Here is a 27,211-nt window from a genome sequence, read left to right on the forward strand (position 1 = left end):
GTGGCTAAACAATCGGTGAATTATTGATTTGCATGAGTGCCAGCCATGAGAGCCCAAGATGGCCGCCTCATTTTGAAGAGCGTCATTCTTACCCCACTGGTGATAACGTGGCCCCGCCTCCAAAAAACAAAGCTCGTGCTTACCTCAGGCTGGGACCGGGCTGAGTTGCAGCCGTCAGGGCATGATGGGAGTTGTAGTTTCGAAACAGCCGAAGAGTCTCAGGTTAGAGATCACCCGTGGATACTAGAATTGTAGATCTAGCCATCTTTTTCAACAAAGCGTTGTCTTTTATTAGTAGCTCTCTGATAATAGAGCATGGCGGCGGGCAGGTCAAGTCTGTCAGCAGAATACAGGCCGCTGTTTACCGTAAGGCTATGTTCACACGCTTAACAAAAAAACGTCTGAAAATACGGAGCTGATTTCAAGGGAAAACCGCCTCTGATTTTTCAGCCGTTTTTTAAGCAACTTACGTTTTTTGCTGCGTTGTTGGAGCGGTTGTTCTATTGAGGCAATGAAAAACGGCTCAAGAAGTGACACGCACGTCTTTTTAAGAGGCGTTTATTTACAGGTCCGTTTTTAAAAATGGCTGCGTAAAAATCGCCCCATCACAACAGAATGCCGTATTTCCCATTGAAATCAATGGGCAGATGTTTGGAGGCGTTCTGCTTCCGATTTTTCAGTCGTTTACGGCCCGAAAACCAGCTCAAAATAGTCCGTGTGAACATACCCCAAGTGTCAGGTGATCAGGATCGCTGCTGCTCAAGTGTATTAAAGGGGTCCTCCGACTCTAATGAATCAGTTTTGCAGCCAGATATTTTGCTAGGCCGTGGCCGGGTGGCTACTTTGCTATTGGCCATGCAGCGATATGGTGTAAAATATCTGGGGACGGAGATAGTAGGATCTTACAGCTCACAGTCGGCAATCTGCTGTACTGCATTGCGGGAGATGCAGCATTCTACATCACACTGGTATAAATACTACAACCCTTAGAGTATTTTGATGAGTTTTTTGGCACGGAAACCGCTCCGCAAAACAATGCACCACAGCTCGGAGTGGTGACTGCCCTCTAATTGGAAAGCGGAAGAATTGTCGATGTGGCTTTGGATGTGACTGGAGTGGAAGATCTGATACATCTCAAAATGAAGAAAGTAGAGGTAACCGGTCGGATGATCCAAAGCGGAGTTACGTTTTACAATCCGGTACGCAGTGGAGGTGTCCAGTTTTTCAGACAATATCCATGAAAGAATATTATAGCTCTAGCAGGGGCTGTCACCCAGCTCGCTACGGTCCTGAATGGCAAATCTACCTGCCAATAAAGTGATAACGCAGTGCATGATGTATCTCTACTTTCCATTCAGTGGTCTGAAAAAGCTGGGGGGCAATCCCCATAAAAGGCAGCCATGTTTGTCGTGATCCAGATTTGTGTGTCCTTGTTCACACAGCGCAGATTTCCTGCAGGTTTTTCTTGTATTTTTTTTAAGCCAGAACCTAAACAGAAGAAATGTATAACGGAAAGCCTTATAATTCTGCTCTCCTGCATCCAATTCTGGTATTGGTTTATAAAACTGCATGCAAAATCTGCACCGTGTGAACAATACCTCTGTAAGAACGATGTATAACAACACTGACACATACCAACCCACGCCGCGTACAAGAATCTTGTCGTCATTTTATTGTAATATGAAGCCGGATGCCAAATAATATACAACGGAGAGATGACAGACACGGGAGGAATACGGGGAACTGGTATACACAGAGCTTCACGTGAGTGAGTAAATCAGTATCTGCTCTACACACCTACAAAGCTGCGGCTGAATATCTGGTCATATATGGATACAAATAAAAGCGTAAGTATTGGGAATGGTCATGGATGAGCATCAAGGTCAACCATAAGAGAAACTAAAGACTGGAGTATATATTTGATGTGCTTAGTGTTAAAGTGAAGCTCCGCTCCCGCACGTCATTAAATCCTCGTATAACGTGCAGCAACTCTGCAAATGCTGATCTTCAGTTATAGTGTGTCCAATACTCCAGTCACATCCAGAGCTGCAATCCCAATTCCGCTGGTATCCACTTGGCATCGGTCAGACTTTTATAAAGCTTTGTACTCTGCTGGCTGCATTGCATTGTGGGAGATGTCATCAACATCACGTACGACGCACCACAGTACGGACATTGAACCGACAGGGGGTAGCAGTGAAATGCAAGAGCCTGCTGTGGGACAGCTATATTTGGAAAAACTGGAGAAATGTGAATGCAGCTTTGGATGTGATTGGAGTATAAGACATGATGTAAGTCAAGATGAGCAAAATCAAGGCTCCTGCAATGCTACTCAATATTAGAAGTGGATTTAAACTGTACACGTGCAAAAGCGGAGCTGCGTTATAAAATCTACAATCATACACGGAGCGGGGGCGTCTATTTTGAACACAATATCCACGACAATACATTGGACCGAGCGCGCTGTATTCTTACAAATTCTTCCGGTTGCTACTGAAGTGAATAAGCAAAATAGCCGTCTCCTTTGTGTGCGCAGCTAGCGTCCTATAAATGGCTGCCTCGCGGCGTTCCAGGTATGTACGATGACATCATAGTATCTTCTAGGTCTGGCGGTCTCCAGACGTTGACCACTGGCGGATCGGTAAGTGCTTATTAAATATATAAATTAAACGTCTCATATAATTTTTCTTTTCTTATACCGGAGTCAATAAACAGTCACTTCTCTTCTCATTGTCTTCATTATGCGCCATGATTTTTCCTGATTTCAGCAGGGAGGGTCTGAATGCAGCTCACCCTTAAAGGGCCGGCATTGCAAGGCAACATTGCATCCAGGTGCAGTAAAAGCCCAGCAACCAATCAGGAATCAGCGTTTATCTGTAGTGCAAGTCTATAGACCTCGGTTATGAAACGCATGAGGCACAGTTCAGCTTGATTTACTCCATAGGTGAAGGGGATCCTGTACTATAATGAAAGGGCGCGAATCAGGGACAGGGTGCAACTAGGTGATATACAAATTTTGTACGGGGCCCTTAGGGAAAAGTTTGTTCAGTGCATAGGTGGTTCTTAAAGGGTAACTAAACGTTCAACAAACCTCTGACATGTCATGGTAATATATCAAGGGTTGATTGGTGGGGGTCCGAGCACGGAGACCCCCAGCAATCGCTAAAACGCAGCGGCACAAGGACCTGGAGGAGCCGCTTCGTTTCTGTTCTGCTTTTTCCGGAAAGCCGATGTATCGGAGTACGGACACTTAGACTTTCTATCGATCCCGTACCCCGATACATTGATTTCCGGAAAAAGACAAACAAGACGCGAAGCGGCTGAGCGCTCACACGATTGGTGGGGGTCTCAGTGCTCGGACCGCCACCAATCAAATCTTCTGACATGTCAGAGGTTTGTCAAACATTTAGTTACACTTTAAAGGGCTTTTCCAGTTTTATGTGTAATCAATAGTTCTCAGATTTCCTAATATACTTTGTGTTGTAATTCCTTACCATTTTCAGGATTTCTGCTTGCAGTCAGTGAATAGAAGCATTCTTGTTTACATCCAGAGGCTAGAAACCGGTCCGATCCTATTCAACTGACACAGATGCACAGCTCGTTACCTTTTGTAAGAACAGACGACTGAAATAAAGCAACATTTTACCGCCAGCCGATGCAAAAGCCGGACCTGCCATGGTTCAAATGAACCCAACGTTATCACCATAGAACCCTTCGTGAATGCAGCCGTACAAGTTTTGGACCTCCGTCAGATCAGAATGAGATTACAGGCCTCTGAATATAAAAGGTTTCGATTCACTGAAAGCAAGCAGACATCTTAAAAACGGTGAGCATAAGTTCTGCGACTTTCTAATATACTTTGTCTTAATTCATTATACAATGATTAAAGGGGTTGTATGAGAGTATTTGGTGTTCTTCCAGAAACAGCGCCACGGTTGTCCATGGCTGTGTCTGGTATTACAGCTCGGATCCATTCAAGTAAATGGGACTGAGCTGCAGTACCAGACACAGCCATGGACAACAGTGGCGCTGTTTCTAAAAAATAAAAAAGTGAAAACTTTTTTTGCCCTAATCCCATACAACCCCTTCAAGCTTTACTTATATAAAACTGGAAAATCCTTTTACGACACATTTCTCAGTAACGTCCCTCACGCAGATAAGATGACGCATCGAGACTCCAAGCTGCGTTGCACTGCGCGTAATTTGCGTTTGGTAACCGAGGTCGTGTATGGTCGCTATTCCTCAGTGCCGACTTTGCACCTAAATGCAATATTAGCATTGTCTCCCCTATGACTACAGTCGTCCCTTGTTCCTTTTTTGGGGGCGACACTTAGACAGCGGATATCCTTTCCATATAGATTCCTATAACAATATTCAATAATAACGTCACTATTTTCTATCCTGACTTTCAAGTAGTAGCGAGCGGATGATATACGGAGTATACTTGGTCCTGTGTTACGCTGCAGCGGTGGGCACAATAGGAATGTGTATATTGATTGGTGCGACTATCGTTGGTTACTAAAGTGGGTTCTGGAGCCGGACTGTGGCACCGCTTGGGTGTCATTTCCCTCTTCTTGATGGGCCACCCTTCCGCACGTTCCCCTTGGGTGCCATACAGACCCCGGGTTTACTGGATGCTTTTTTCGGTTGGGTTTTTAGTGCAACTGGAGTCTCTTGAGCGGGGGGTGGGCTCGAGGCTGGGGGACGGCATGACGGGGCTTTCTCCTCGACCTTCATCTTTTTATTCTCCTCTATTTCCTCCGTCTCCGACACATCAGGGGAGCGCTCCGGACTCATTTTTCTTTTAGAAGGCGACGAAACGGTGGAAACCCGGAACCAGTTCTAGGAATACACAGCCAGTAGTAGAACTGCGTTACTCTGCTGCAAATAGTCCTGTGATCCCATAGCATGCTCCCAGTACGTGTGACTCCATCTTGCCACCCTCCCCCCACTTCCTTGACATGGGTTCTCATACCGTCGCAGAGGCGCGGTCACTCTCTATTAGGCCCTGTTCACACAGAGTGTGTTTTGCCGGCAGAAAAAAAATCTGGCTCAGAAGTAGCTTTTTTTTTTTTTTTGCTGGAGTCTTTGCAGCGTTTTTCGCACACGGCCACGAAGCGAATGCAAAGACCGCGGGCAAAAAAAGCAGTGAAATTTGTTCGGAAATGAGCGCCGCAGCTTTTTCAATGGGAAGCCAGAGGAGGACGCCGCGGCAATCAGGACAAGACATGCCGTTTTTTGTTCCCGCGAGCGTCTAAAACCCACGCAGGAAAAAAAAACACGCCACTAACACCCGTTGAAGTCCATGGGGGGGGCGATTTCGGACGTAATTTGATTCAGACGCAAATTCCGTGTCAACATCAGTGTAAAGAAAACCCAGTGTGAACAGGGCCTTACAGCGTATGAAGAGGGAATCCGCTCTACAAAAAACGTCCGAAATCGCCCGAGAGGCAGAGGCGTTTTTTTTCCTGTCAGCATTTAGCCGCTCACAGGGAAAAAAAGCAGCATGTCCTTTCTCGCCGCAGTCTCCGCCTCTGACCTCCCATTGAAATCAATGGGGGACAGAAAAAACGCACGGCGCTCGTTTCTGAGCGTTTCTTGCCCATGGTCCTGGCATTAGCCTCAATGACCGCAGGCGAAAAAACGACGCGGAAAAATAGTTCCTGAAGGAATTCTGAGGCAGATCTTTTCTGAATGCAAAAAAACTGTGTGAACAGGGCCTTACCTTGCTGGACAGTGAACCGCTCCCCCATCAGGAGCGCAACTTTCCCCATCACCGGCTCCTCACCTGTGAGTGCGTCTTCAGGATGTGATACTTCACGCCGCTTTCGGAGCTGAACTCCTTCTGACACAGCAGACATCTGTATTTCCCCCCGGAGTGATTTCCCTATAAGGGAAATACAACAGGATGAAGACCACCCCCTTACAACAGCCTGCAATGATGGAAAAGTAGTAACTTGGTACCTTATTACAGTTTGCTAGATGAGCCTTCAACCCAGACACGCTGGAGTATATCGCTTCACAGCACTGCCAAAGCAAAGCACGGAATGAGTGACGGGGCCGGCATGAAAGAGCATTTTCCCCTTAAAGTAGTCCCCAGTAAATAAACGTTCCGGATTCATTCTCTTCGGTCAAGTTCTTAAAAGTTCTATTCATTTCCAGGTCATATCTGTTTCTGGGAAAGCTGGGTGAGCACCTCTAGGCCTCCTACTGCATCCACCACAGGAGTTGCCACCTGGTTATCCTAATGCTATGGCAAATCCAAAGTGAAAATCAAGTTCCGGATATAATAGGTCAGACAGTTTTCTTCCTGTGGGAGTCGATACGGCGGCCATATTGGAGGTCATTTAATATTACCCAGCTTTCCAAAGAAGAGATATTGCGTAATAGAATTTCTAAGAACTTTTGAGAAAACGACCATCAAGAACTTCAATTTACGGGTCATTTTTTTTTTAAACATTTAAGTTGGAAATAGTTTAAATACTTCAGTTCCTTACCATTTTCACAACCTCTACTTGCTGTAAGTGAATAGAAACATTTTTGTTTACATCCAGAGGCTGAAAACTTGTCCTGCTTATACAGCTGAGCTGCTACAATTGTATCCAGTTTAAACAATCTGTGACAAATCAGTAAAACAAATCTCTTCCCTGTCTTGATAGTTTGTTACAATGTATCGGGGCATGTACAATGTATCAGCCTGTTTAGTCTAGACTGGATACAATTATAACAAATCCTCAGCTGTGAGAAGTATTAGGTCTGTTGATGTTTTCAGCCTCTGTGTGTAAACAAGTATGTTTCCATTCACAGATTGCAAGCAGAGATCTTGAAAATGGTTCAGATATACTACTCATTTTTTTACATTTTCTCCCCAAACCCACATCCACTCACATTATTGGGACAACAAATGAAGCCGTTCTCCTTCACAAGTGCTTTCCAGCGATCCAGGAGGTGGGGGTTAAAGGTCGGCAGGCCGGGGCGGAGGTAGTTCAGCTGTCACATGACATGCATATTAGACATCCCTACTGGACCTCAGACATAACTAGACGGCTGCAGAATATATTCTACAGATGTGACATCACAGCAAGCAATAGCTGCAGACAGTGCACTTACCTTCCCATATTATACCTACGAGCGCGGCTTCCGTCTCTATCATTATACCTGTAAACGTTAGACGCCACAGATTCTCATAATCTGCCTCTCACCCTCTTGCTGTCAGGTACCAAATCCTCCTTCTTTCTCCTGCGGCTTCCTTCCCTCGCCAGCTCGTCCTCTGCAATTTCCTGCAAATGGAAGACGGCGACCTGTGCCGAGTGCCTCCTGACCCTGCCACTCGGGGTGCGCTCAAAATCCTCCACCACCTTCGTCTGCTTTGACTCTGGCTCTGGTTCCGCAGAATCCTACAAAAAAAATATGTGGCTTTCTTAGTCATTTCCTGAATCGCAAGTCATTGCAGCCTCCGGCCGCGTGTACGTACTGTGGTCATGTGACCTAGTGATGCGTTAATGCACATTTTCTCTCTCCATCGGGGGTAGTCTACGTGGAGCTGTGCGCTCTGAGCCAATCAAATGTCTCCCCCTGCTGCTCTCCTTCTCCCCATCAAACTCTAGTGAGAAACTGCAGCTGCATCCCCCTCTTCCCCCACGGACAGATTTTTGGTGACAGTTTTCGGAACATTAGCAGAGACCCCGCAGGCAGGGGAAGGTTAGGAAGATGGCCGAGTCAACTGTGCACGTTTATGGGGAGGTCGAGGGAGACGCATATATATATTAGGTGCTGACATCGGTCGAGTGCATGAGGCCTAAGTGTGGCAATGCACACAACACACGGGTGACAAGTACTACCCATACACACTAGATGAAAGTCCGCCATACCTGCCTAATTCGGCGGGGCCGGCTGACCTATATAATTTTCATGTATTTGTCTCAACCCTCTCTAGTGGCAGATGTCGAGGGGAAAATAGGTTTGGAAATGATCAATTTCATCATCCCCGATCCCCTGTTCTCGCAGAAGAAGCACATGAACATGCGGGTGTATGAGGAAGTCGGCTAGATAAGCTGTGGGCCAAAACGGCTACTGTCAGTATAAGGACGGATTGACATTTTTAGTTCAGGTCTTAATAGTCATCAATGGAAGTCATGAATGGTAACTGGTCAAGGCCCCATGCACACGGCCGTGCCCGAAATCAGATTGCGGGCACGGACAGCCACCCACATTTGAAGGTCGTGCCCCCATATGTATAATAAATGGGAGCATGGTCCGTGAAAACAAAATATAGGACATGTCCTACCTTGTGCGGTACACTTCTACTGCACGGACACCTTCCCGTGAATATATACGGGAAGGTATCCGTGGTCAATAGAGGTGAATGTGTCAGTAATTGCGGACGGTTCTTATGGTCGTGGGGCCTAACTAAAGTATTCGGACCGCGCAGAAGCCTCAGGATCTGGAAAAACACAATTACAACATCTTTTACAAAGGAGCAACTCACCGCGCAGTGCTCCGAGCGCACATGGTAATCCCTTCCGGCCTTGGACTGGTAAGCCTTCTTACACTGAGGGCAGGAGAAGTGCAGCTTCTCCCGGTCGCACTGCTGGGTGCCGCAGCGCTGGGTGTGGTACTGATACCCCATCAAGCTGCAAAATGTGGCCGTGCAATTCTGGGATCATAGAAGCCGAGAGTACACACAGTGTTACCGCTACAGGTGGGCCGGCAATAGCAATATATGGCATTTACAGTTCGCTGTATACCTGCTTAGGACAGCGCAATTTTCCCATCTGCTTCAACATTTTTCTCAGGCGTTCCCGCTCTCTGGGATCATCTAGTGGGTTACCGTGAAGACTGGAAGACTTTGGGAAGGGGAATATATGAGAATCTGAATATATGTGCACACACACACCAATATTGTAGAAACTATTAAATTCTCAGCATTTGCCATACACCATAAAGCATACCAGGCTTCAGAGCAGAAATCTCCCAGTAATCCCTGCTTGTTCAGTGTCTGCACAAAGATTGCTCTAGTGATTTGCATTCTGGGAAGTGTCATCAGAACACCAGTCCCCGTACAATATTCAGAAGTAGGAAAAACTCAGCCGAGATGTTAGGGGTAAGTAGGCAAACTTGCTGACTGTTTCCAGTAACAACCAGAAGAACTGCGACTAAAGCTTTGAACTATAATACAGGCTGCAACTCCGGATCAGTAATGTAATGTATGTACACAGTGACTCCACCAGCAGAATAGTGAGTGCAGCTCTGGAGTATAATACAGGATATAACTCAGGATCAGTACAGGATAAGTAATGTAATGTATGTACACAGTGACTCCACCAGCAGAATAGTGATTGCAGCTCTGGAGTATAATACAGGATGTAACTCAGGATCAGTACAGGATAAGTAATGTAATGTATGTACACAGTGACTCCACCAGCAGAATAGTGAGTGCAGCTCTGGAGTATAATACAGGATGTAACTCAGGATCAGTACAGGATAAGTAATGTAATGTATGTACACAGTGACTCCACCAGCAGAATAGTGAGTGCAGCTCTGGAGTATAATACAGGCTGTAACTCAGGATCAGTACAGGATAAGTAACGTATGTATAGAGTGACTCCACCAGCAGAATAGTGAGTGCAGCTCGGGAGTATAATACAGGATAAGTAATGTATGTACACAGTAACTCCACCAGAATAGTGAGTGCAGCTCTGGAGTATAATACAGGATGTAACTCTGGATCAGTACAGGATAAGTAATGTAATGTATGTACACAGTGACCCCACCAGCAGAATAGTGAGTGCAGCTCTGGAGTATAATACAGGATATAACTCAGGATCAGTACAGGATAAGTAATGTAATGTATGTACACAGTGACTCCACCAGCAGAATAGTGATTGCAGCTCTGGAGTATAATACAGGATATAACTCAGGATCAGTACAGGATAAGTAATGTAATGTATGTACACAGTGACTCCACCAGCAGAATAGTGAGTGCAGCTCTGGAGTATAATACAGGCTGTAACTCAGGAGCAGTACAGGATAAGTAATGTATGTATACAGTGACTCCACCAGCAGAATAGTGAGTGCAGCTCTGGAGTATAATACAGGATAAGTAATGTATGTACACAGTAACTCCACCAGAATAGTGAGTGCAGCTCTGGAGTATAATACAGGATGTAACTCTGGATCAGTACAGGATAAGTAATGTAATGTATGTACACAGTGACCCCCACCAGCAGAATAGTGAGTGCAGCTCTGGAGTATAATACAGGATATAACTCAGGATCAGTACAGGATAAGTAATGTAATGTATGTACACAGTGACTCCACCAGCAGAATAGTGAGTGCAGCTCTGGAGTATAATACAGGATGTAACTCAGGATCAGTACAGGATAAGTAATGTAATGTATGTACACAGTGACTCCACCAGCAGAATAGTGAGTGCAGCTCTGGAGTATAATACAGGATAAGTAATGTATGTACACAGTAACTCCACCAGAATAGTGAGTGCAGCTCTGGAGTATAATACAGGATGTAACTCTGGATCAGTACAGGATAAGTAATGTAATGTATGTACACAGTGACCCCACCAGCAGAATAGTGAGTGCAGCTCTGGAGTATAATACAGGATATAACTCAGGATCAGTACAGGATAAGTAATGTAATGTATGTACACAGTGACTCCACCAGCAGAATAGTGAGTGCAGCTCTGGAGTATAATACAGGATGTAACTCAGGATCAGTACAGGATAAGTAATGTAATGTATGTACACAGTGACTCCACCAGCAGAATAGTGAGTGCAGCTCTGGAGTATAATACAGGATGTAACTCAGGATCAGTACAGGATAAGTAATGTATGTACACAGTGACTCCACCAGCAGAATAGTGAGTACAGCTCTGGAGTATAATACAGGATGTAACTCCGGATCAGTACAGGATAAGTAATGTCATGTGTTTACATAGGTAAAATCCATAGAATTCCTTCCGCCGACCTTGTAGAAGCTGCAGAGCGCGGGCGTTTAGCTCACCTTATTGATGTGCTCTGCCATGGTATGATAATTGAGACCGGCTTTGGATTTGAACTGCTTCCTGCATTGCTGGCACCTCAGTGCTTCTTGCAGCTTAAAAATAAGAGACAGGTAACGTCAGCGCATGGCTGGTTCTGCAGCTGCTGTGTAACTACCCCCACAAAGAGCTGAAGATATCATTACACACAAACTGACATATCCCTTATAGCAGTGATCTCCAACCTGTTGGAAAACTACAACTCCCAGGATTCCCATACAGCAAGCTTACATTAAAACAAAAACGGTCAATATGAAATGTATATATAAGTGTAAGCGCCAGACAATCCCTTTTTGTTAGAAGGGTACCAGGACGATAAGTTGATCACAGAGAAGACCATCAGTGATCAGCGGTAACCTTTGGGGAGAACCTGTATAATTCCACTGCAGTGCCACCACAGGGGAAATGAAGTATTGCACTCTTCCTAATGACATCAATGGGCTGTCATGTAATGTATAGAGGTGCCCGCCGGTCCTCCAGTGCCAGACACGCTTTCTAAGCCAAACCATTAAGAAAATCTCCACTTTATACAACATATTGACAACATTTTACAGTTTATGTTGAATATCTTTGTAAACACTTTGCTTTACTTATATCATACTGAGATTTAATCATATTATTTTTTACTATTCGTTCCGTCAGGAAGATTAAAAATACTCCTGTTACCGGAGAGTGGTGCATTGTGGGAGCTCAGCTGTTAGGCCATATGATGGTCTGCAGAGTGTAGATAAGACGCATACAGATTTTATTAAGGAACCAGCAGAATTTTTACTCTCTTTGGGTGTGAATGGAGAAGAAAACAACAAATAGCTCAAAATCAGTACAAAGTAAAGAAAAGCATTCAAAAAGTTATTAGACTTTTATGTAAAATATTGGAGGAGTTTTCCTTTAAATTTGATGTTTTTCTCCTAAAAAAACGTCCACGATGACTTCCCAATATAATCCAGGAACCACCAGTAAAGACTTGTCCTCTCCCGTCAACTTGTAAAATATTCTATTAGTTATAACTCTTTCTAGGAAAGCTGGGTGACAACATATACCACTAATATTACAGCTCACACTTGTCACCCAGCTTTCCTAGAGTCTGTCATGGCAAATCTGCTGAGCTAGGAGACATGGGATTCATCAGGCACAACCGGGCAGACTTACCATTATGGAGTCTGGGAAAGCTGAGTGAAAGCAGTAGTGGTGGCCATATTGGTTGTCACCCAGCTTTCCAAGAATCCAGAATTTATGTTTTCCTTTTTTTTTTTCCAGCCTGATTCAACTATTGGAAATCCCTAAAGTAGACAGGAGGAAATCAGGTTGTCAGTCAGCCTCACCTGTTCACATACATCCATGTGTTTTCTTAACCCCGCCATGGTTTTGCGTGTAACGGATGAGCAGTTTGGACAGGTCACCTCACCCTTCTTATTGCTTTGACGTTGGCACTTGTCATCCACACTGCCTGGTACAAGGGGGAGAAATGTGAGAGCGATCTGTACCCATCCAAAGAAGAATATTCTCATCAAATCACACGTCATGAGCTTTTCCAGTGCCTTGACAGCAAGACAAGTGGGGTGTCTTAAAGGAAGGGTGTCGCGGAAATTTTTTTTTTTTCATATTAATTTGCTTTTAGTGTTTTATTAAAATAAATGTTATTTATGTGTGTTTGTGTTTTACTTTTTCTCTAACTTTTTCTTCTCTATGGGGGCTGCCATTTTTTTCTCATCTCTGTATGTGTCGATTAACGACACATACAGAGATGGAATACGGCACATACAACCCCATAGAGAATGCGAACGGGAGCCGTTCCAATCACTATGGTGTACGCCGTCTGTGTGGGAACGGCGCATGCGCCGCTCCCACACAGTGCAAATGGAAGGTCTTCGGCCGAGCGACATCCGGCGCTATTTTCTTGTGGACCGGAAGCCGCGGCCGGACAGTAAGATGACTACTTCCGGTCGCGGCTTCCGGACATGTGGTCAGAAGCAAGGACTAGGAGTGGACGGAGCGGCGGCGGCAGGAGCAGGTAAGTTATGTCTGTGTATGTTCGTGTTTTAGTGTGTGATTACCACTGTATCTAATCCTCCTACACTGTGTGTTAGCTCAAAAAATGGCGGCACACAGTGTAGGAGGTTTGAAGATTCAACCCCCTCCTTCTCCTGGCACTAGCAAGGATAAAGGAGGGGGATTGTTTGAGGACTCTAGAGCGAGTGTGTCTTCTCAAATTTTGCAGCATAAAGCAATGAGGTTGCTTTACCACATGCCAATGCTGCAATTTTGGGAATTGCTCCATCTAGTGACCAGCACTGGGAAATGTTATAAATTAGAATCTAATTTATAATATTTCCTGACTCGTGAAAAAAGTAGAACAATGTGTAATCATGTATATAATAACTGTTAAACGAAAAAAGAAAAAAAAATTATTTCTAGCGACACATTCCCTTTAAAGGAAACTTCTCACCTGACGTGTTCTCTGGAGTTCTCTGAAAAGGAGTTCTCTGAAGTGCCAATAGGGGGCAGAAATGAGCCACACTATATGCATATGATGTGAGCTGAATCTCAGAGAGCCCTATCAGCCAATCATAGGAGGGCTCATGTCTTCAAAAAAAAATTCTAAGTATTAGGGATAAGCCCACGTTACCTTTGACTCTCTTCTTCAAATCATCCTGAAGCCTGTGAGAAGTGATTGAAGGGCAAACTATAGCTTATGCATTTAGAGACAGAGTGAGTGGAGTAACACATGACTGCAGGATCACTGTGCACCCAGGGTTTGTTTGCATTATGCAACCATGGAAACACATAGATCTGCACAGCTCCTGTGTACACAAACCGATAGAATTTGCTTTTTATTTTTAAATCAAGACTATTTGCATAGTTCCTTTTTTATTTTAGATGCCTAGGAGCAATAAAACATGGTTACACAACAATACATATCCCTTAAATGTTATCCTGCAAAACTGGATTGTCCAGCTAGGGCTCTTAAACAACGAACCGAGGCCCCACGCACACAAACTTATTTTTGCGGCCGCAATTCTCCCGCAAATCTGCGAGTGAATTGCGGCCCCATTGATTTCAATGGGCCCATGTACACGACCGTGATTTCCACGGTCCATGCATGGCCCGGGAGCCTGGACCGCAGAAAGAACGGACATGTCTTATTACATTGAAATGAATGCACGCGGCCATGTGCACGGCCCGCGGGTGACACTCCGCGGCAGTCCGAGCCGAAAGTCACGGCCGTGCACATAGCTACGGTCGTGTGCCCTAAGGCCTCATGTACATAACCGTAGCCGTGTGCACGGCCTGTGATTACGGCTCGGACGGCCGCGGAGTGTCACCCGCGGGCGGCCCGCAATTCATGGACCATGCACACATTGATTTAAATGAGCCCGAACCTCAAACCTGGACCATACAATGACTTGTCCTATTTTTTGGGGGGGTCCAGGCTCCTGGCCAATGCATGGACCATGGAAACCACACTCACGTGCATGGGCCCATAGAAATGAATGGGCCCATCCGTTTTTATGCATGAATTGCGGACGCAAAAACACGTTTGTGTGCATGAGGCCTAAGTAGTGACTTACTGAGAGTAATTGTGAAGATTGGTGTATTGTGCTTCTTACCTGAGGGGGGCTTCATGATATGCTCCAGTCTTAGGTTCGCACTTTCTATCTTCTTCTTTTCCTCAACTCTCCCCTGTACAACCCGTCCTTGTCTTCCTCTGGACTTGTCCTCTGTTTTTCCCAAACCTGTGGACAAAAAGTTGGGATCTGAGTTCCTCAAGTCTTCAATGCTCTTTGATGGCAGCACTCCATGAGACGTGGACCGACGTTACACATGAGCGTTTACTTCAACGATTCAACCAAGTTCACACTTATCACATCTGTGTATTGCCTGGCCCTTCTTCATATACCTCCTGAAATCACATTAGGACATCAATATGTAGCAATGTTTCTGCCATATGTCCCTAGATAAATAGTTCTGCATAAATAATGCACAGAAAGTGTTACGGATCACCTAGATCAGGGGCGGGGAGAGTCCGGCCCGCGAGATCATTTGGTCCGGCCCAACCTCACTCAGACCGCGCATTGTTCGCTACTGGGCTCAGGTGGACTGAGTGAGGTTGGTGCATGCCGGCCCAAGAGTGGACCAGTCCGGTCGCCTGACCACACGGCAGTGACATGAGGTCAGGTGACTGGACTGGTCCACTCCCGGGCCAGCACAATCCAGTCACGTGAGGTCTGGTGACTGGACTGGTGCACTCCCGTCACAGCACGCACCGACCTCACTCTGACCGCCCTGCCACCGTGGAATAACCTGCTTGGCTCCGTCCGCCTTACTCACTCACATTTAGGAGCAGGAGGAGGGTGGACGGAGCTAAGTATGGCGTCGGTCTGAGGGAGGCTGGTGCGTGAGGTCAGGTAACTCAGGTCAGGTGACTGGACTGGTCCGCTCCCGGGCCGGCACGCACTGACCTCCTCACTCAGACCGCCACATCCTCATTCACTAGTAGTGATGCCAGTACTTGGCTCATCTGCCCTCCTCCTGCTCCTGACCTAAAATTTTGAAAATTAACTGAGGCCTAAATGTAGAAATTTAGCTGTAGAGTCGACATAGCACCTGTGCTGAATGCATGAGGTGAGGCCAGGTGACTTAAAGGGGTTTTCCCATCAAGGACATTTATGATATGTCCACAGGATATGTCATAAAATGTCAGATAGGTGCGGGTCCCAGATCTATCGCTAGAACGGGGCCCCCTAAAACCCTGTTCTTCCTCTTCGTGTTGTGGCAGAAGCTTGTGATTTCCGACCATGAATAAGAAAACAGCGTAACTCGCTGAGCTGTGCTGTTTCCGTAACTCCCATAGAACTGAATGGTAGTTCCGTAAACAGCGTAACTCGCATGCTGCGCTGCTTCCGTAACCGCCATTCACTACTATGGGAGTTACGGAAACAGCACAGCTCAGTGAGTTACGCTATTTTCTTATTCATGGTCGGAAATCAGCCGGAACACAGAGCGGTAGAACAGAGTTTAGGGGACCCCGTTCTAGAGATAGGTGCGGGTCCCAGAGGTGGGACCTGAATGTATCTGACATATCCAGTAGATATGTAATAAATGTGCCTGATGGGAAAAACCCCTTTAAGTATGGAAGTCGGTGCGAGTTGTTTTCAAAACTAACCATTGCAAAGAGTCGACCGCGCTCCGGACTGACCGACGCAACATTATCAATACCGGCGAACATCACACGACGCACCAAAGAGAAGCAGCTCCCGCCATCACGTTAGGGGGGAGTTAATTAGATGTTTGACCAAATATAGCAGGCTCATTTTTAAGTTGATAATTTTGTATGGCCGGCGAATGATTTTATAAATATAAAAATGGCCCTCGGCAGAAGAAAGGTTCCCCACCCCTGGCCTAGACGGTACCATACCGGACCCATTTACTGCCCTGATACATTACGTGTACTAAAATACCCAGACTACCATACCTTGCCCAGATAGTGTCATACAGTGCCTACATGGACCCCAACCCATATAGTGCTATATTTTTCATGCATGGAGCGAACAGTGACCAGAGTGCTATATTTTGCCCACATAGGGGCCCAATATTACTCACATAGTGCCATATGGAGGCCAGAGAACACCATACTATGCTTAATTTAGAGCCTAAGGTCCGCGAGTTCCCCATCACAGTAGCCACTGCACCTGCGCTGAACATAAACTCTCCTCCTCTCAGATGCAGATTAATGCTGCCCTCTGCTGGCAGCAGCCAGTAAAGCTAGTATTGTCTCATTACATTACCGCACGTTTTGCAGTCCCGAAATCAAGGACTATCCTGCTGGATCTAGAACACAACAGAGTAATGTCCTGCATGAAGTACAATATTAGATTTATACATCCATTACCTTTTAACCCAAAGGTGGTGGTGATAGACGGTTGTTCTCCTGTGAACTTCTTCGGAGTCTTCTGTTTCCTTCCTGACTCATGAAAGAGCAGAAACAAATAAAATAAATGAAAACCATTTCGAAAGGCGAGAAAAAGCAACCGGGCGCCATTAAGAGAGAAGGAGAGGTTATACAATGACTAATAAACCACCAGCCCTCCCCTTACTGTGCCTCGTTCTCTCCGGATCCTCATCAGACAGACATAGATCCCCTTGTTTGTCGTTGTCCTTGGGATGGGGGACGTCACCGTTCTCCCCCCGTGTCTGCCCTGTACCCGACTTTGACACTTTATTTGCCGGAGATCTTTTTTTCATCACCCTGAAGGCAATATAAAGAGAAAACTTAAAACCAAGACCACACCACAAGACCATACAAACAGAAAAAGCTTTATAAAATAAAATACAATTACTGGGGTGGACTGAGACGTCGTTGGGCCCCCCAAACTGGCGTTTAGCAGCCTTTCACGTAGTAGATGGTGAATGGTCACTGACTTATTGGACGCTACCGGGTTCAATGATGTCCCTAACAAGGCTAATGGCTGCTAAAGATCGGCTACCGGTATTTTAAATGAACATAGAGGAATTGTGGAGATGTCCTAGGTTGTGGCAGGATCGCACTGCTAGGCCCCACGTGCAAAAAATGCGCCTATTTCTATGCCACGGAGAACTGCCCGATTGCCCGCCTGCTCAGTCCACCCCAGTCTTAATATAGCGGTGCCATTCATTTAACTGCGCAAAATGCGTTGTGTTGCCATGTGCAATTTTGGGGTACCCCTTGCACTTCTCCTTCGCCCCATTAGAGACCACGTGTGGGCTTGGCCTGTTTTCTCTGGTCTCCTCCGTCTCTGAATGGTTCCACATCAAGTGTTTCTGCAGCTGCGGCCTTGAGGCGAAGACGGCTTCACAGTGCGGGCAGGAGAGCACCAACCGGGACACGAGCGGCGCCTGGGAAGGAACAAAATGCGTGAGAAAAGCAGGCAATATAGAGAACAGGAGTCTGTATCGGCGCAGATATAAAGCACACCACTTTCCTATATAATTTATGCCAGTTTCTGGGCCGAATGATAGTAAATGCTATAAACGCGTGGTTGGCCTTTTGCAAAAGCCGCATTTTGTTAAGCCACTTGGTAAAAGTGCCACGCGTAAAAAGTAAAAAAGTTGTGCGCCTAAATCTGCAACTTTTTTCTACCACTATAGTGGCGTAAACAGCTTAATAAGTTCCCCTACATGATTAAATCTTGCCTACCTGCAGCCACCACTAGGGGGAGCCTAGGAGTTCACTACATACTGTTTTCAATGGGAACTGTATACATCGGAATGTAGTGAGCTCCCCCTAGTGGTAGCTCCAGGAAGCCACATGTAACGCTATCTTTAACGCCCCCTATGGCTCCGCAGACAAAGGTTGACATAAAATGACCCCTTGTCTGGTGAGCGGCTGTTAGGGACGACATAAGGAATTTCATATTACGCCGCTTCTCTGCTGTATAATGGGATCCCCCGGTCCACGGTGACTCGGATTATGCAGGTATGTTTGGGAATTTCTGTATATGGGATTTTTCTAATATGTAAGTGTGGGTCTTCCTTTAAAGGAGTATCTCCCCTTTAAGGCTCTCTATGCACGCTGTGATTATGCTCATTATGGAGCTTTGTTCTGTCAGTTCCACCTACGTCTTACCCACCACTGACCCACTTTTTCTTACCCCTTGGCACCGTTGATAATGTTGTTTTAGTCCTAACACACTGGGGAACTCCACCCAGCAGCCTGAACTTGGACATCTCACCCTCGACAACGTCTTAAACATTTCTTTCCACTCGCTGATCAGGGAGGGCTGAAATATAAAAGGGACAAAAAAATGCTCAAATGGTCTGAAAAAAACTGTAGGAAATATACAAAAAAAAAAGAAACTCCACCCTTAGTACCCAGTACCCTCTCCTCCTTGTATCCCACTGTCTCATACTACAATCAAAACTGTGATCAATTTATAAAGAATTCTCTTATCTGTGAAGATCAAAACTGTCCTTGGCTGTAAGGCAACTGGCTGCAGCAGGAGCCCTCCCCCAATTATGACATCAGGATACATTGCCCAGCATGCATAGGATACATAGCCTCCAATTAGTTCACTAGGGAGCAATCGACGCCTGTCTATATATTATTCAATATGTGCTTTCAATGTTCGCACATATTATTCATATGCTTTGTGCTTATGTGTTGACTTTATACATTTACATGATTTCTCTGCCAGCTGTGGGCGCAATAGTCTGCAGTTATATTGGCATGCTTGAACAGCTGATTGCAGATTGGTTGCCAGGGAGAGTTGACATAGGAATGGTGGAAGCCTTATACAGGCACAAATAAGCTACGTTTTGTCAGTGACCGTGTGACAGAAATATTAGCCCCACAGGAGCGAATATGGCTGACAGGAAGTAACTTCTTGTTTTATATACCATAAATGACTGGAACCCTCACCTATTGGGAGAAAAGCAGACCTGTGTACCCCCCGTTTTGACTTTGAAAAGGCCGGAGAACATTTGCAAAGGGGACAGTCGGCCATTTCCATATCTCCCCATAGACTATAATGGAGAGTGCCAACGCTGGGCCGCAGCACTTCCCCCTTTGCGGCCCAGGTTGTGCTGGTTTCAAAGGCACAACAGGGGACACACTACACCTATTCTCCAGATAGGTGGGGTATCCAGCTCTGGGACCCCCATTTTTTTATACCCCTTTAAGTGGTGTCTTACAGGTATTCCCCGCAGCTCGCGGTTTTCTGGTCTAGCATATCTCTTCTGAACTGTCCTCTTGTTGTAAAAGCTTCCTGGAAACACATGAGGAGAGAAGATTCAGAGTCGTGTACAGGGCTGGACTCGCTCGTACAAAGCAATTATTTTAACCATTTTATTACAGAAACTATCAGACGAGAATTGTAGCGAGAAACTATAAACCGCGCCAAATAAACGGATTCTATCAGGAACAAAATACTGAACGTCTTCTCCCAGCATCTCCTCGTTCTCTCTTCTCTGTGGTAGCTCACACGTCGCCGTCAACTCCCTGGCTGATTATTATGCATCTTACCTCAGAAACTAACACCCCCCCGGCCCCACCAGGAATTATCACTTATCGCTGACACTCTTCGTCACACCTAGCGCGCTCCAAATATACCCAAGACGTACTTAAAATGTACAAAAATAACTCTTAAAGGGCAACTACACCTATAACTTCATGTTTTATATAAGCAACAAGGTCTTAACTTAGATGTGATAGATTACAGGTCGATCCTGCCTGGACCCGTTGACCCTGAACCAGTCAGTCCCGTGGGACTGATGGATTCCGGTCTCAGCGAACGATACAGCTGCTCTGTATACAGGATACAAAGCAGCTGTATCTAGGGTATGAGACCTGAATCCGTCAGTTCAGTGGGACTGACGGGTTCAGTGTCAGCGGGTCTACACCGGATCCACCGGTTACCGATCACATCTAAGTTATGAACTTAGATGTGATCGATAACAGAGACACGCAGGACTCGCTGTCACTGAACCCGTCAGTCCCGCGGACCTGACGGATTCAGGTCTCAGCGCTAGATACAGCTGCTCTATGTACAGGATACAAAGCAGCTGTATCTGAAAAAGCAAAAATTATTTTTAATAAAAACTAAATTAGAAAGTTGCACCAAACACACTGATAGACATTTAAGAAAAAAGGGAGAAGACCCTCACAGATCATAAGGAATTTCCATATGGGGTATTTTTTTTCAGCACTTCCCCTTGGATGGCAACAGAAGTATAAATACAGCGGTAGGGCTGCCGAATAATTATCGCCGGTCAATGCCATTTACATGGTGATAAAATTTGGGGCCATGATGCTTTGCAGCCTGGTACCGCTCTGTAGGTAAGGGATCTGCATTGTGCCCGGTTTAACTGACTTCCGTGTAGAAAGAAGCCTCAATCTTGCAAGGATATGCCAAGAATAGGAGGGTGTACAACCATCTTGACCTTTGCCGGTGATGTGGCAGTGGCGCTAGGAAAGCTCGTGCCACTTGGTCTTCTGCCGAATCCTCTCAGCTTGTTCTTATAGTCAGTGGCCGAGCACGTGGCAGCTATGAGCAAGCAGAACGGAGCTGACAGCAGACAAAGTGGCACGGCTGTTTAATAGCCTCACTGTCACTTTCCTTGGCATTGGTGGCGTATGTTATCTAGAAGGGGTTGTAGGAAATTAGAAAAAAAAAAAATTCCCCAGAAACAGCGCCACTCTTGATTTATGGGCTGTGAACGGTATTGCAGCTCATATGTTTCTGGCTTGCACTTGGATCTGGGAATCATACATAATGATTGCGTCAGTCTTTAAACCTGCAGTAAACCATCGCTGGGTTATTTCTGTGCAGCCGTCGGCAAAGAAAGGGATCTCCTGGGTGTAATTTCAAAGCATGACGGCATCCATGACAACCTGGGTGAACGCTGTGCCCTGGGCATTCACGTCACGGCCCTTTGAAGATGTACCAGAGGGATCTGTGCCGAGCCTACAGCGCCACAACTACAGGAGAATCGACCGTCATTAGGAACTAAATGGGCACAAAATGTTAATGAGCACCAAGTAGTGAACGAGGGGCATGAATGTTTAACGGAATAAATGTGGCAACACAGTCTGCAAAACCTGCATCATGTGACAGGCCTTATTCGCAGTGGAAATGTATATACCAGCGGGAACCAGGTACTATTGACTGACAGGGATTGGGCACCTTATACCACTGCACATAACAGCATTGGCAATATACATGCCAGCGGGCACACAATATACCAATGAACAATGGCCTGGGCATCACAAATACGGAGAAATAAAGGGATTGGTTATTGTGTGTTACCCTGTATATAATGCCAATAGATCTGGGCACCAGCAAGTGACAACTATACATACCACTGGGCACCTAGATATGGGCACAGTTTAGAGTAATGGGCATTGTATGTATCATTGGCCAAAAAGACAACATTGAAATATGTCTGTATCTTAATTTCCTCACTGGGAGACCTATGAGTATTGGGTGGCACTACCCGTGACACCGATTGGCACACAATGCCCTGGCCATGGGCAGAGACAAGAAATTGCTTGCCAGTGATCAGTAAAAGTCCCCACGTAGCCAAGGCCGAACCTTCTCCACAGCTCAGATTTCTGCTCTGAGATTCCTGGCGCCACAATGCGACTCTGACGCGATTTGAGACCCATTCCAATAGACGTCAACGGTAAACATTGAGCAAAAGGTGTCACGGTCACAAGAATTCCTGCGGGATCTGCTCTCCCATCTCTTGGTATGTCGCACCTTCTAAATCTCTGTGCACCAGAAATGTCAGTAGGGGGCAATAAAGCCAATCTATAAATGTTGTGGTACTTCTCACAGGAGCAGCCAATCAGAGCGGAAGACGAGACAGACACTTACCGGAGTCCGAAGCGAGGAACTGCAGCTGCGTGGAAGCTCTGGATTTACTGATCCTGGGAAATTGCCTTCTGGATCCCGTGGCGAGAGAGTCAGCCATGACTGGCGAGAAATTTTTAAAAAGGCGGAGTCAATCTGGGCAGAGGGCGGGCATCACAGTGGCAGATTACTAGACATCCCATAGAGAATGTGTGGTAGGGAAACTAGAGTGTAAGCTTCTTTGATTTGAGGATTAGGGAAAAATGACGTTCTTCGCACACCGGTGAGTTCCAGTTCGGACGCTGGCGCCAGCTGTTGGCACCATATATACCACATAAAGCAGGCGTCCAGGTAGTGGGATGAGCCACGTGCAGCGAGGCGTGAGGTATGTGGTGAGGGACAGCTAGAGGCATGAAGTAATAAGTGAGGTATCAAGGGTGGAGAAAGGCAGTGAGGTGCGAGGCACAAGAACAATGATGTAGTGAGGTATCGGATGTAGGTAACAATGTATCAGTTGTGAGGACGGAGCCTGGGGGGGGGGGGGGGGGTAATGGGGAATAGGGACAGGAGGACATAACAGAGATCCCCCTCCCCGCTACAATGTGCCCTCTATAAGACTGGGGCCTTCTTATGTGGCAGAGGGGCTGTTAGGCCTGGGTGTGACTGCCCCCTCTGCAGGACGGAAGTTGTGGGGTATGAGATGTAGGGACAGGGTGAGGCACGAGCCAGGCTTAGTGGCAGGCAGTGAGGTATAGAGACAGCAGTGATGTAGGAGATATCAGCTGTACTGACAGGCAGTGAGGCATGAGGTACCAAGTGCAGGTAGTGGGATGTGAAGTATCAGGTGGCGGCTGAAAGGTCAAGTACCGTGAGGTACCAGGGACAGGCAGACAGTGAGGTGTGAGGTACCGGGGACAGGCAGGCAGTGAGGTATGAGGTTCCGGGGACAGGCAGGCAGTGATTTACCGGGGACAGGCAGGCAGTGAGGTATGAGGTACCAGGGACAGGCAGGCAGTGATTTACCGGGGACAGGCAGACAGTGAGGTTCCGGGGACAGGCAGGCAGTGAGGTGTGAGGTACCGGGGACAGGCAGACAGTGAGGAGTGAGGTACCGGGGACAGGCAGGCAGTGAGGTACCGGGGACAGGCAGGCAGTGAGGTACCGGGGACAGGCAGGCAGTGAGGAGTGAGGTACCGGGGACAGGCAGGCAGTGAGGTACCGGGGACAGGCAGGCTGTGAGGTACCAGGGACAGGCAGGCAGTGAGGTACCGGGGACAGGCAGGCAGTGAGGTACCGGGGACAGGCAGGCAGTGAGGTACCGGGGACAGGCAGGCAGTGAGGAGTGAGGTACCGGGGACAGGCAGGCAGTGAGGTACCGGGGACAGGCAGGCTGTGAGGTACCAGGGACAGGCAGGCAGTGAGGTATGAGGTACCAGGCAGACAGTGAGGTGTGCGGTACCGGGGACAGGCAGGCAGTGAGGTGTGCGGTACCGGGGACAGGCAGGCAGTGAGGTGTGAGGTACACGGAGGTATATTTGGGGTGATGACAAGTGTGGGAGCAGGAATCCGGTCTCCGGTGTGCCGGGATCTTACCTGCCGGGCCCCGTCGCTTGCTGTCGGTCATGCGCTGAGCTTACTCCGCCCCCGGAGCCCGAACTCTCGCGGTACTGAAGGGGGGAGAACCGAGGGGAGGGGGTGCCGAGATCTGTATATACCGGACACATTACTGACCCCTACACATAGGTCATGTCCCGACCCTCACCCCACATACCTACTGATCCTACACACACCCCATATACCTAGTGATCCTATATACACCCAACATACCTAGTGATCCTACATACACCCCACATACCTAGTGATCCTACATACACCCCACATACCTAGTGATCCTACATACACCCCACATACCTAGTGATCCTACATACACCCCACATACCTAGTGATCCTACATACACCCCATATACCTACTGATCCTATATACACCCCATATACCTACTGATCCTATATACACCCCACATACCTACTGATCCTATACACACCCCATATACCTAGTGATCCTATATACACCCCACATACCTACTGATCCTATACACACCCCATATACCTAGTGATCCTGCATACACCCCACATACCTACTGATCCTATACACACCCCATATACCTAGTGATCCTGCATACACCCCACATACCTAGTGATCCTACATACACCCCACATACCTAGTGATCCTACATACACCCCACATACCTAGTGATCCTACATACACCCAACATACCTAGTGATCCTACATACACCCCACATACCTAGTGATCCTATATACACCCCACATACCTAGTGATCCTATATACACCCCACATACCTAGTGATCCTACATACACCCCATATACCTACTGATCCTATATACACCCCACATACCTACTGATCCTATACACACCCCATATACCTAGTGATCCTGCATACACCCCACATACCTACTGATCCTATACACACCCCATATACCTAGTGATCCTATATACACCCAACATACCTAGTGATCCTACATACACCCCACATACCTAGTGATCCTACATACACCCCACATACCTAGTGATCCTACATACACCCCACATACCTAGTGATCCTACATACACCCCACATACCTAGTGATCCTACATACACCCCATATACCTACTGATCCTATATACACCCCACATACCTAGTGATCCTACATACACCCCATATACCTACTGATCCTATATACACCCCACATACCTACTGATCCTATACACACCCCATATACCTAGTGATCCTGCATACACCCCACATACCTACTGATCCTATACACACCCCATATACCTAGTGATCCTATATACACCCCACATACCTAGTGATCCTACATACACCCCACATACCTACTGATCCTACACACACCCCACATACCTACTGATCCTATACACACCCCATATACCTAGTGATCCTACATACACCCGACATACCTAGTGATCCTACATACACCCCATATACCTAGTGATCCTATATACACCCCACATACCTAGTGATCCTGTACACACCCCATATACCTAGTGATCCTACATACACACCACATACCTACTGATCCTATACACACCCCATATACCTAGTGATCCTATATACACCCCACATACCTACTGATCCTATACACACCCCACATACCTACTGATCCTATACACACCCCACATACCTAGTGATCCTATATACACCCCACATATCTAGTGATCCTACATACACCCCACATACCTACTGATCCTACATACATCCCACATACCTACTGATCCTACATACACCCCACATACCTACTGATCCTATATACACCCCACATATATAGTGATCCTATATACACCCCACATACCTAGTGATCCTACATACACCCCACATACCTACTGATCCTACATACATCCCACATACCTACTGATCCTATATACACCCCACATACCTACTGATCCTATATACAACCCACATACCTACTGATCCTATACACACCCCACATACCTACTGATCATATATACACCCCACATATCTAGTGATCCTATATACACCCCACATACCTAGTGATCCTATATACACCCCACATACCTAGCGATCCTATATACACCCCACATACCTACTGATCCTTTATACACCCCACATACCTACTGATCCTATATACATCCCACATACCTACTGATCCTATATACACCCCACATACCTACTGATCATCCTATATACACCCCACATACCTTCTGATCCCATATACACATCCTCCATACCTACTGATCCTATATACATCCCATATGCCTACTGATCCTATACATATATATACACACCCCACATACCTAGTGATCCTACATACACCCGCCCCATACCTACTGATCCTATACATATCCCCCATACCTACTGATCCTATATACACCCCCCCATCCTACTGATCCTACATACACTCCCCCATCCTACTGATCCTACACACATCCCCACATACTTAGTGATCCTATATACATCCACATACCTAGTGATCCTATATATACCCCACATACCAAGTGATCCTATATACACCCCACATACCTACTGATCATATATATGCACCCCACATACCTAGTGATCCTATATACACCTCACATACCTACTGATCCTACACACAACCCCTATAACTACTGATCCTATATACACATCCCCTATTCCTGCTGTTCCTACACCCCCACATACCTACTGATCCTATATACCTACATGCCATATACCTACTGATCCTATATACACATCCCCTATTCCTACTAATCTTAAAAACACCCCACATACCCACTGATCCTATATACAATCCCATATACCTACTGATCCTATATACATACCTAGTGATCCTATATACACCCCAAATACTTTCTTATCAGACACACACCCCATGTACCTACTGATTCTACATATATCCCATATACCTACTGATTGTATATGCACACACATCCCTACTGATCCTATATACATTCTGATCATACACACACCCCACGTACCTGTTTCTACACATATCCCATATACGTACTGATCCTATATACCTTCATCCCATATACGTACTGATCCTATATACTCAACCCATATATCTACTGATCCTATATACACATCCTATATCTCTACTGATCCTACATCTGCCTCCCATATCCCTACTAATCTTATATACACACATCCCATATACTGACTGATCTCATATACATATCCCATATACAGTGGATATAAAAAGTCTACACACCCCTGTTAAAATGCCAGGTTTTTGTCATTTCAAAAAATCACTAGAAGACGAATCATTTCAGAACTTTTCCACCTTTAATGTGACCCATAATCTGTACAATTG

At 46.3% G+C, this 27,211-nt stretch overlaps 1 protein-coding gene across 3 annotated transcripts; it reads right to left on the reverse strand.

The window, feature by feature from the left end:
• Positions 1–4,006: 4,006 nt before the first annotated feature.
• Positions 4,007–24,060, reverse strand: LOC142666426 (zinc finger protein 512B-like). 3 transcript variants are annotated; one of them, XM_075846461.1, is made up of 17 exons: positions 23,977–24,060; positions 22,408–22,506; positions 19,724–19,797; positions 18,685–18,813; positions 17,757–17,929; positions 17,152–17,303; positions 16,947–17,018; positions 14,665–14,790; positions 12,379–12,503; positions 11,020–11,112; positions 8,748–8,846; positions 8,489–8,656; positions 7,203–7,397; positions 6,889–6,990; positions 5,965–6,027; positions 5,789–5,887; positions 4,007–4,842 (listed from the first exon to the last, which is right to left on the reverse strand). In XM_075846461.1, exons 1-17 carry the CDS (start codon positions 24,005–24,007, stop codon positions 4,561–4,563), a joined length of 2,082 nt encoding a protein of 693 aa, XP_075702576.1. In that variant the 5' UTR covers positions 24,008–24,060; the 3' UTR covers positions 4,007–4,560. The 3 variants fall into 3 exon arrangements, with proteins under 3 accessions (XP_075702576.1, XP_075702575.1, XP_075702577.1); XM_075846460.1 differs by having other exon boundaries at positions 17,715–17,929; XM_075846462.1 differs by lacking the exon at positions 6,889–6,990 and having other exon boundaries at positions 17,715–17,929.
• Between the last annotated feature and the right edge of the window lie 3,151 nt (positions 24,061–27,211).

The sequence above is a fragment of the Rhinoderma darwinii genome, chromosome 13 (genome assembly GCF_050947455.1).
Source record: "Rhinoderma darwinii isolate aRhiDar2 chromosome 13, aRhiDar2.hap1, whole genome shotgun sequence".
NCBI classification, from domain to species: domain Eukaryota; kingdom Metazoa; phylum Chordata; class Amphibia; order Anura; family Rhinodermatidae; genus Rhinoderma; species Rhinoderma darwinii.